Source organism: Numenius arquata, chromosome 30 (assembly GCF_964106895.1).
Source record: "Numenius arquata chromosome 30, bNumArq3.hap1.1, whole genome shotgun sequence".
NCBI classification, from domain to species: domain Eukaryota; kingdom Metazoa; phylum Chordata; class Aves; order Charadriiformes; family Scolopacidae; genus Numenius; species Numenius arquata.
This window is the reverse complement of record NC_133605.1, coordinates 567,588-578,923: the sequence shown is the minus strand read 5'-3', so window position 1 is coordinate 578,923 and position 11,336 is coordinate 567,588. Positions and strand designations below refer to the sequence as shown.

At 54.6% G+C, this 11,336-nt stretch overlaps 1 protein-coding gene across 1 annotated transcript; it reads right to left on the bottom strand.

Annotated features, from left to right (window-relative positions):
- Positions 1-1,157: 1,157 nt before the first annotated feature.
- On the bottom strand, positions 1,158-2,075 carry LOC141476385 (olfactory receptor 14C36-like). The gene has a single exon (XM_074165062.1). It carries the CDS (start codon positions 2,073-2,075, stop codon positions 1,158-1,160), a length of 918 nt encoding a protein of 305 aa, XP_074021163.1.
- Between the last annotated feature and the right edge of the window lie 9,261 nt (positions 2,076-11,336).

Below are 11,336 nucleotides of genomic sequence, written 5' to 3'. Positions count from 1 at the left end.
AGAAATCTCCTTGGGATGGTGGGGGCTGTTCCTGGCGTCACACACAGCAATGTCAGGGCTCTGACAGGGCTGTTCAGAGAAACGAGTCCTTCCCTGGCACAGGCAGAGGCCCTGCAGCAGACTCCCTGGCCTCCGGTGGCCACCCCCAGAGGCTGCAGCCCCTCGGCCCTGCGGGCTGTCTCCTGCTCTGCACCTCTCGGAGATGCCCCACGGCTGAGGAATGGACACAGGGACCTCGGTCCAAGGAAGCCCATCCCTGTGCTGCATCCAGCGGCTTTCCCAGGGGATGTTACTGGCAGGGTGTGTGACAATTATCCTGGGGAAGCTTCCTTGGGGTGTCCAGCACTCACAGGACCAGAGGAGAACCTGCTCTGCTGGTCCTTCCTGTCTTTCCTAGGATGCCTGGCTGTGCAAGGACTCTGTTGTGTGCCCATGCCTTGCACACTCACACAGTTAAGCTCTGCACTTGTGTTTTCAAATGTGGGGCACTTTCCTGGGAAAAGGAAATGCCAACTTTATAAAAAGAACTATGACTTCATGCCCTGCCCTGAGGAGTCTCTGATATGATGGAGGTGCTGTTAGGGAGTTCAGCTCTGGAAGGGAATTGCCCAGTGCCTGTCCTGACCTGTGGCCCAGGGCTGCCCCACAGCAGGAGGATGAGCTGCCAGAGCACTCAGGCTCCATAGCAAGGCAAGGGCTCAGAAGGCAAGTGTGGGTGTGGAAAGAGACCAAATTGGAAAAGACCAAGGTTGGTGCTCGCTGACAGAGCTGCTGTGCTCGGACTCTTTCCCCTCCACCTCTGCTCACAGGCATTGCCCTGCAGCTCCAGAGAAAGCCTGAGAGGAAGGATTTTGGGCAACAGGTCGCTGGATGGTTCTATATTTTATTTTAAAACACAGAGAGAGCAGGTCCTCATTTATACAGTATGTAGATTTCACAAATTTGGAAAAATGCATAATTCGAAACAGCAAAACAAGTTGGTTTTTTTGGTACAAAACATTATACAAAGTAAAGCAAAAAAGAAAAAAACAACAAAAGCCAAACAAAGGCCTAAACACAGAATTAAAACTAACATAAACTACAGTACATGAGCTTGACATATAATGAGTTATGTTAACAATAATTTGTAGAAGAAGACAGCTTATTGTTTCAGAAAATCATCTGGTCATCAGTTTCCACACTGCACCTTTGAGCTCCTTGTTCCTCATGCTGTAGATGAGGGGGTTCACAGCAGGAGGCACCACCAAGTACAGAAGAGCCACCACAAGGTCTAGAACAAGGCAGGAGATGGAGGGGGGCTTCAGGTAGGCAAAAAATGAAGTGCTGACAAAGAGGGAGACCACGGCCAGTTGAGGGATGCACATGGAAAAGTCTTTGTGCCGTCCCTGCTCAGAGGGGATCCTCAGCACGGCCCTGAAGATCTGCACATAGGACACCACAATGAAAACAAAACAACCAAATGATAAACAGACACTGACCACAATAAGAACAACTTCCCTGAGGTAGGAGTGTGAGCAGGAGAGCTTGAGGATCTGGGGGATTTCACAGAAGAACTGGTCCAGGACATTGCCCTGGCAGAGGGGTAGGGAAAATGTATTGGCCGTGTGCAGGAGAGCATTGAGAAACCCACTGCCCCAGGCAGCTGCTGCCATGTGGACACAAGCTCTGCTGCCCAGGAGGGTCCCGTAGTGCAGGGGTTGGCAGATGGCAACGTAGCGGTCATAGGACATGACAGTGAGAAGGGAGTACTCTGCTGTGATAAAGAAGAGAAAGAAGAAGAGCTGCGCAGCACATCCTGAGTAGGAGATGGTCCTAGTGTCAAACAGGAAATTGGCCATGGCTTTGGGGACAGTGGTGGAGATGGATCCCAGGTCAAGAACGGAGACGTTGAGGAGGAAGAAGTACATGGGGGTGTGGAGGCGGTGGTCACAGGCGATGGCAGTGATGATGAGTGCGTTTCCCAGGAGGGCAGCCAGGTAGATGCCCAGGAAGAGCCCGAAGTGCAAGAGCTGCAGGTCCCGTGTGTCTGCGAATGCCAGGAGGAGGAACATGGTGATGGAGCTGCTGTTGGACATTTGCTGCCTCTGGGCATGGAGACCCCTGCAAGGAGGAAAAGTCATTGACAAGTTATGGGAGACTTTTAGCAGCAAAGCCAAAGCCTTTTCCTACAGACCCTTCCCTGCTACACGCCTTACCCCCTGTATTCCTTTTCTAGGAGAGCTTTCCTCAGCTCCATGGCTGAAGCTCTGCTACCGTGCTGGTTGAACGTGCCATGAGGAGCTGGGCCTCTGCCCACTGGTGCCGAGGAGTCAGCCCTGCTCTGCAGCAGAGAGTTCACGGGAACGCTGGAAGCAGGGGCCAGTCCTGGTGGTTGACTTTGTCAGATAAAACCATGCCCAATGCACAAGGGTGTGCCAGTACCTGCACTCCCTCTTCGAAGGAGTGAGGGAGGCAGAGGCCAACTGAGAGCTTTTTTGAAAAAAAAATTCCCTCCGTCCCATTGTGGGATGTCAGAAACCCTCAGTATTCCTGCTGCACTCAGGGAGAGCAGAGTGAATCCTGCAAGGCAAGAGGATTGCCTGTGGCTTAGTACAGAGAGAGGGGAGCTGGGCTGTCCCTCAGCCCCTGACACACTGGGCTTGCGCCTTTCTGAGATGGAGGGCGATCACATGCCCTCAATGTTTCCCTGAGAAGTCAGCAGAACCTGCTGAGAGCAGAGGGATCCACTGCAGACAACTAAATGTCTCGCCCTTTCTCAACGTCTCAGCAACCACTTCCAGCCCAGGACACACAGGGCTCATTTCACCAACCCAACAGCATTTCCTTGGTCATAGCGTCTCTGTGCTTCTCCATGGGGCTTTCAGGTAACACAAAGATGCTATGGGACAAATTTGCATCCTGGAGGGCAGCTCACAGCTTGGAAGGACACCTCAAGGAGATACATCAGTTTTTTCACGATGTTATCTCACGAAGGGAAAACCAGCTGATTCCCCAGCCCCACAGGCTGCATTGTCCACAGCCGCACAGGCGAGAGGAAAGCTGGGACCCTTGTTCCCATGGACACACCTGCATGGGAGGACGCGCAAGATCAAAGTGTGACTCTGCAGCTGAAACTCCCATCCCCAGAGAGCCCGAGAGTGAGAACAAGAAAAGAGCAGCAATAACACAGACAAGTGGAGAAACAAGGGAAACTGCAGCGAGGGTCTGGCTGAAGGAGGCCAGGGCAGAGGCAGCCGGGCGCTCGGGACAGCATCACCCGTACCCAGCCGTGCCTGTCACCTCCCAGACACCGACACTGCCGGGCAGTCGCTCTCAGCCCCGCTGCTCTGCAGGGAGAACGGGGCAGGTGGCTGAAGAGCTGCACCACGGCTCTGCTGGAGCTCCGGCTGCAGAGGAGGTGGTTCATGCCTTGGACCCCACAGCCCTGAGGGCAGAGGCTTTGGTGGGAGAGGAGGCACGGGGGGGCTTGCTCAGGGGAAGGGGTCTGCATTGGAGGGGATCGTACAGAGTTTGCGGAATTCTCCCTCCCACAACATTTCTGGTTTAAGTTTCCTCTCATTCCCTGGTCATATCCCTGCTGCCAGGAGATTTTCCTCCTGGGAAGTGTTTCCCTGTGCCATGTCTTATCCTGTCAGCACTCACAGAGCCCATCCCAACCTCTGTGCACTCACCTTGGCCCTACAGACACCTGCCTGTTTGCAGGGCAGGGGCTGGGTTCATGTTCCTGTTCGCAGGTGCAAAAGGGCAGGTCAGAGCAACCCTGATGGTCCAGCAGAGGTGATGCTGGTGCTCTCCATGGGCAGAGGAGCGGCTGAAGGCCCCTCAGGAGGCTTCTTTTAGACCAACTGATGCCTCAAAGTTGCAGCTCAGGAATCACAGTGACTTCTGCAAACTCGAGAGATCCTTACACATTCATCCCTTTTTCCACCTCTCTCCCCGCACCCCACGGATAAGAAACTGGAAACACAACCTGAGGAAATAGTTCCCTTGGAAGCGTGTAGGGGTGATCTGGAGCTGTGAGCAGCCCTGACCAACTCAACACCGTCTTGACAGCAGAAGGACCCTCTCCTGCTTCTCCCCAGAGCTTCTCCCCACACCGCTGTGGGAACAACCTGGGCAGACTGAGTGTTGACCCTGGCAAGAGACAAAGTCCCTGCGCTGGCACACAGCCCCCTGTGGTGCAGAGACCCTGCTCTGAAGGACAGCCCTGAGTACTCCTGGCTGCACACCTGGCTTCACACTCTGCAGCCTCCCCCAGGGGAAGGCAGCCAACATGCCCTGGCCGGCTGAGGGTGCAGCAGGGAAGCCGTGCTCCAAAGCACGTCCTTTTTCTACGCGGGGGAAACTGAGAGTCCTCCTGACAGATCCCATGGGCTGTGGGATGTGCCAGCTTTAGGAGGTCTTTCCAGGAACCACAGCTGCATTGCCCTGAAGCCAGAGTCTTACCCTGTCAAGGGCTGTGAAGATTTCGCTCCAGGCGAGCTCTCATCTGTCCTCCCACCCCAGGCTGCCTTTAGCCTCTGTCTTGCTTCCCTCCTCTCCCCTCGGTGCCTGCAGGCAGTGCCCTCAGCCCTGCTGTGCTTGGCAGAGGAGCTGCTCCTGGGCAGAGCTGTCTCTCTGCCGCGCTGCCCCATGGCCAGGAGCTCCCTCCATCCCAGGAGCCCGGCCCAGCTCAGCAGCACAGCAACAGCCCAAGGCAGTACCTTTTCTGCCCCCTTCTAAAATCCCTTGAGGTGTCCCTGGGGCTGCAGGGGAACCTGCTGATGCAATCCCTGATGTTCTCTCTCTCAGCTGGATAGAGACACTCCTTTCCACAAGTGTCATTTCCCCGCTGAGAGGGAGAGTTACCTCTAAATATCAACTTTCCTTGGCCCATCATTAGACAGGACAGCCAGACGGGGACAGACAGGCATCTCCTTTACCCCTGCTGAGGGAAGGGATTCAGCTGAGGGAATCGAGGCATCTCATCCTGCGTTTCTATTCCTAGCATTTGATGGAGACTCAGCTCCCTTCCATGCCTGCTAGAAGCCCACAGGAGACGGGATTCCTCTTTCCTCAGGTGTTGAGCTGTGCACAAAATAGGCACCTGCATGTGAGCCTCTTTTCTCCACTCCCACGCTAAGTAATGGAGATGGAGGGCGGGAGTGAAATGTTCCGATGCAAATGCCTGGGAACATTCCAGTTGCCAGAGGTGGTGCAAGGCACACGCAGGAAACTGCAAGCTCTAATGGGGACGGTGATAGAGACGGGGAAACATCTCGGGGATCGTACATGAGCCTGGTGGGAAATCCTTTAGCCAAGTGAAATGACAGCTGATGCCCAAATAAAAGGAACCTTTTCCTACTCCTGATGTTCATGGCAGTTCACAGAGGTGTTCACATGAATGGACTGCAGTCATGTCCTGTAGGGAGAGCAAGGTCTCTCTCTTTTCCACCAGCTGAATTTACTCAATCTCCAGTGACTACAATGGCATTTGTCCCAAGTTCAGCCCCTCATTGCCTAACGGAATTCAGGGCAGCTACTCAATGTTCCAGTCCAGGCCCACAGAGCTCTAGGAGATGCCAGGACGGGCAGGGACTGCACAGGACCTACAGGAAAGCCATTCCCATTAGGGCGGGTGTGCCACAGATGCCCCAGACTGCATCACAGAATCACAGAATCATTGAATGGTTCGGCTTGGAAAGATCCTTAAAGATCATCAAGTTCCAGCCCCCTGCATTGGGCAGGGACACCTCCCGCAGACCAGGTTGCTCAAGTCTCCCCAGAGACCTTCTCTTCTCCAGGCTGAACAACTCCAACTCTCTCAGCAGAGAGAGTGTCCTCACAGCAGAGGTGCTCCAGCCTTCTGATCATCTTCGTGGCCCTCTGCTGGACCCGTTCCAACAGGTCCACATCCATCCTCTGCTGAGGACTCTAGAGATGGATGCAGTACTCCAGGTGGGGTCTCACCAGAGTGGAGCAGAGGGGCAGAATCCCCCCCCTTTCCCTGCTGGCCATGCTGCTGGGGATGCAGCCCAGGATGTGGTTGGCTTTCTGGGCTGCCAGTGCACGTTGACAGCTCATGTTGAGCTTCTTGTCCACCAACACCCCCAGGTCCTTCTCCTCAGGGCTGCTCTCAATCCATTCTCCGTCCAACCTGTATTTGTGCCCGGGATTGCCACGTCCCAGATGCAGGACCTTGCACTTGGTCTAGGTGAACTTCATGAGGTTCACACGGTTCCCTCCTCTCCAGGCTGTCCAGGTCCCTCTGGATGGCAGCCCTTCCCTCCAGCCTGTTGACTGCGGCAACAGCCTGTTGACTGCGCCACCCAGCTTGGTGTCGTGTGGTGTGGTGCTGAGGGTCCACTCTATTCCACTGTCCATGTCTCCAACAAAGATGTTGAACAGTGCCGGTCCCAGTACTGACCCCTGAGGAACACCACTTGTCCACTACTTGGACATTGAGCCATTGACCACAGCCCTTTGCGTGTGACCATCCAGCCAATTCCTTAACCACCGAGTGGTCCATTCATCAGATCCGTGTCTCCCCAATTTAGAGACCAGGATGTCATGAGGGATGGTGTCAAACACTTTGCACAAGTCCAGGTAGATGACGTCTGTTGCTCTCCCCTTATCTACCAATGCTGTAGCACCATCACAGAAGGCCACCAAATTTGTCAGGCATGACTTGCGTTTTGTGAAGCCGTGTTGGCTGTCACCAGTCACGCCCTTATTTTCCATGTGCCTTAGCATCTTCCTTGCCATCTCCAGAGCTCACGGTGAGCAGTACCGGCCATAACAGGACTTTTTTACCCTCTCTCAGGAAATGGTTGAGGTTTTATGATTGTCTGTGCAGAAAGAGCAGTTCCAGTAAGAACCAGGTGAGCTCCCCCCATGCCTGTGGCTTCCTGGCACAGAGACTGTCCTGAGAAGGGGATCCAGCCTCTGCCACTCTCTGGAGAGGGTGTCTAATGAGCAATGTCCGTGGCACCAGGGGACACAAAGAGAGACTTTTGCGAGACCAGCCTTCATCTGAAACACTTCAGATTCGTCCTTGTGGACTGGCTGTCATGCTGTATATTGAAATACTGATGCCATTGGCATTGCCCAAAGGGGCTACCTCAGACGCAGGTTGCTCCGCTGCAGATATTTGTATTTAGGCAGGGGAATGCTTTTGTTGATTTAATGTTTTTTGTTCTTGTAGATGCTGATATTCTTAGGGAAATCACAGTAACTCTTGAAGGATAATGGAAGGATTACCACCTCAGCGACCCTCCTGTGAGCTGGTTCCTGTTTGCCATTGTCTCACTGTCACTGGGCAGGGTGTGGTGTAAAAGGTGCTGAGCAGAGGAGGACAATCACTTCTTCTGGCTGTGCTCCTGCTCACGCAGCCCCGGACACTCTTGGCCGCCTTTGCTGATGGCTCATGTTTTGTCTGATGAAGCTCAAGGATCTCCAGGGCCGTTTCCACTGAGCTGCTGCCCAGCCACGCAGCCCCTGGCCTCTGTCACTGCGGCCTGTAATTCCCCTGCTCAGTCCTGAGGCCTTTTGAGAAGATGTGTGCCAGGTTTGATTTTTGCTTTCTCCCGTCGTGATGACCTTCCCAAATGGATCAGAGCAGCCCTGCTCTGACATCAGCCTGGTCTCTCAGCATCCTGGGATTCAACCTCTCTGGTCCAACGGCCTATTAAGGGATGACCATGCACTGCTGGATTTCACATGGTGTTCTACCTCTTAGGCACATGGAACTGGGAGGCCTTGCCGGTGAAGAAAAAGGCCAAGAGTACCTCAGCCCTACCCACACCTACTTTTAGCAAATTCAGCAGTGGCCACACAGTCTGTTTCTTCTTTAACTGTTTCTGGAGTAGGAACAGCTCATCCTTGTGCCCTTGAACTCCCTCTCAAGTGTTCTTACTCTGTAGGAGCTCTGGTGTTCACAAATCCAACTGCATTTCTGAATTCCCCCTTTGTTTTTGATCATTGCATCCACATCTCGCATGGTTCCTATTTTCTATGGAACTTCCCTTTGAGTTTCTTGTTTCCCGAAGCTTCTCTCCTGATACCTCTGCTTGTTGTCCTGAGTATTGGTGTGACCACACTCTCGTACTTGAAAGACTCTGCCCTTGCAGACCAGCTCTACTGAGCTCTGCTGCCCCTCACTGCTGCTCACATGGGCTCCCCTACTCAAAGTCGCAAGACGTGGCCAAAGTCTGCTCCTCTCAGGTCTGGCATCTGCGCTCTTCTCCTTCCCCTTGGGAGGTGAGACCCCCACAGTTTCACGGTCAAAACACTTCAAGGTCACACCGGTGTCCACCTCTTCCTTCTTTGAGAGTAACAGATGCAGATGAGCATCACCATTTTTGGCCAATCTGGCACCTGTGTCCCAAGCTGTGCCTTGACCAAGATCCTCCAAGAAACTCCAGGACAGTTTGCATGCTGCTGTGGTCCCCTTCCAGTGAATGCCAGGGTCATTTCAGCCAGCAAAGGGAGTTTAATAGACTCTTCACCACCCACGGCAATGTCACCCTTACCAGCCTCTCCTCTGACCATCAGCCACAAAGGTTCACTCAACTTGTTCGTCCCATAGAGGAGCTCCACACATCTGAGCAGCTCCTTCACACTGAGGGCACCTCCCTCCTGACCTTGCTGGCCTCCTGATCATCCTGAACCCCCCATCACAGCCCCCAGGCATGTGAGCTGTCCCAACACCCCTCCAGCTGTTATTCCCTCCAAGTGGAAGGAAGAGGTTGCACACACAGCTCCAGCTCCTCCTCTCTGTGCCCCAGGCTGAGGGCATTGGGGCACGTCTGGGCAGCAGCACCTCAGCTGGGCTGAGAGCAGACTTGCAGAGGGAAAACCTGCTTCCAGCCCATAAGACCTCAAATGTGCAAAGGCTCTGCTTCAGAGCAGAGACATGCTGGAGCGGAGGGCAGATGGCAGTGTGAAGCAGAAATCACGTGCCCACAAAGAGAGCAAACCCTGCTCGCCCCAAGGCCAAAGAGAAAGAGCTGGTGTGTGCCCTTGGAGCAGGAGAGGGCTTTGCTGTCTGTTGTGTCTCTGCAGCCCCGAGGGCCTGTGCGGGAGGTGAATCTTCTCTCAGGAAGGAAGGGATGATGTTGAAAACGTCCTTGGTGTGGACACCCTGTGATTCAGACCCACTGTAGAAATCATTGGCCTGACCCAGGGTTGTATCATCAAGGGGATGCTTGAACGCTGGAGGAGAGAAGAACTGGAAGAGTTTGAGGGTGAAGGAAGACGAGTGGAGACCCTGGTGTGATGTGCTGGGTGTTCATGCCCTGCCCAGCATCTACTGGATAGAGAAGGGACAGCCCTTGCGTCACTGCAGTGGCGGGATTCAGTTGCTGGCCCAAAGGCCCCGACTCTGTCTGAGATGCCCTGGGTGATGGCTGTCACACAGCTGGTCTGAACGGGGACGGGGTTCCTGTGCTGTCCATGGCAGGTGCAGGCAGTTGTGCTGCAGAGCCCTGGCACCTCCCACAGCACCACAGGCCTGATACCATGAGGTCAGCCGAATCCCTCTCTGCGCTGCCCCGAACATAAGGACAGTCACAGGTTCACTTCTCCTACATGTGGGCACCTTTTGTTGTTTAAATGTCGCCCAAGGGATTTCCCACTAACCTCCAAGAAGATGCCCCCAGATGCTGCCCCGTCTCTAAGAATTGCTCCACTAGAGCTTGCAGTTCCCAGCTGCATCTTGGTCACCGCTGGCACCAAATATGTCCCCAGGTGTCTGTGTCTGAACATCTGACTCCTGCCCTCCATCTCCATTCAGTACCAGGGGACCTGAGACAAGGAGCTCACAGGCAGGACCTGGTTTTGTGCACATCTGAATGGAGGCAAGAGGAATCCCACCTCGTGGGGGTTTGTGGTGTGCCAGGGATGGAGCCGACTCCTCTCTTAGCTCTAGGGACTACAAACCCAGGATGAGAAGCCTCCATTGACTCAGCGGAATCCCTTCCCTGAGAAGAGATTGAAGGAGATTCCTCTCTGGCATTGTCTGGGTGTCCTGTCTGAAACCACAACAGAACAGGTATTCTTGGACCTCAATCTGTCTGTGATTGAGAAATGCTACTGCTGGAAAGAAGTGTCTCTCCAGAGCTAAGAGAGGCAAAATCAGTGGTGATTTCAGCCTACTTCACAACAGTTTCCCCTGGAGCCCCAGGGACACCTCGAGGGATTCCAGAGGGGCAGAAAAAGTGCTGCCTTGGGCTGTTGCTCTGCTGCTGAGCTGGGCCGGGCTCCTGGGATGGAGGGAGCTCCTGGCCATGGGGCAGCGCGGCAGAGAGACAGCTCTGCCCAGGAGCAGCTCCTCTGCCAAGGGCTGAGGGCACTGCCTGCAGGCACCGAGGGGAGTGAGGTACAGAGAGGATAGAGGCAGCTGGGAGTCGGGGGACGGTTCTGAGCTTGCTCATGGGGAGATCTTCACATCTCTTGACACAGAAAGTCTCTGGCAACCGGCAAATTACGATAAGACTCCTAGATGGATCTTCTAGAGCTGACACATTGTATGACTGCTAGGACCTCTCAGGACGGCTCTCCTGGCTTCTCTGGTGCGGAGAAGGAGGACGTGCTGCAGAGCAGTGTTTCCCTTCTGCACCATCACAGGGACAAGGATTGAAGGCTGCCTTCTGCCGGGGACAGCCGAGAGGGTGTGAAGCTGGGAGTGCGTCCAGGGGTGCCCAGGGCTGTCCTGCAGAGCAGGGTCCCTGCACCCCAGGGGTCTGTGTGCCAGGACAGGGGCTTTGCTGCCTGCCAGGGTCAGCTCTCAGCCTGCCCGGGGAGCTCCCCACGGCAGCGTGGGGAAAAGCTGTGGGTGGAAGGTGCGACTGCTGTCAGGGAAGGATCCTATGGCATTCAAGAGGGTACTGCAAGGGTCAAGGCTGCTGGCAGCTCCAGATCATCCCCAGAACATTGGCAGAAGCAGCATTTCAAGAGAAAGCTCAACACAGGTGCTTCCTTAGAGATGAAAATGTTTCATTTTTGTGTGCTACAGATTTCTCCTCAGGGAATAGGGAAAAAGCCCTCCCTGAACCCTTACAGTGATGGATCGACAGATCTGCCAGAAACCTCATACCGTGCCTTCCCCCACTCCTCTCCCTACAGACAGCAGCAGCATCACCTTTGCCTGCAGCATCAGGCTTTACCTCATCTACTGCTCAGGACCCACAAACAGGGAGATGTCCCTGGGCAGTGCCCTGCTGCCAGGAGGGGTCTGCAGGGCAGAGCTGAGCACAGGGTGGGTGGGGGGGCTCTGGGAGCAGTGACAGGGAGAGACCTGGGGACGGAGAGACCTGGGGACAGAGAGACAGCTCCCAGCAGGGACAGCCCCAGGCGGC

Coding starts and splice junctions, on each gene's coding strand:
- LOC141476385 (XM_074165062.1), bottom strand. CDS start 2,075: ATGTCCAACAGCAGCTCCATCACCATGTTCCTCCTCCTGGCATTCGCA.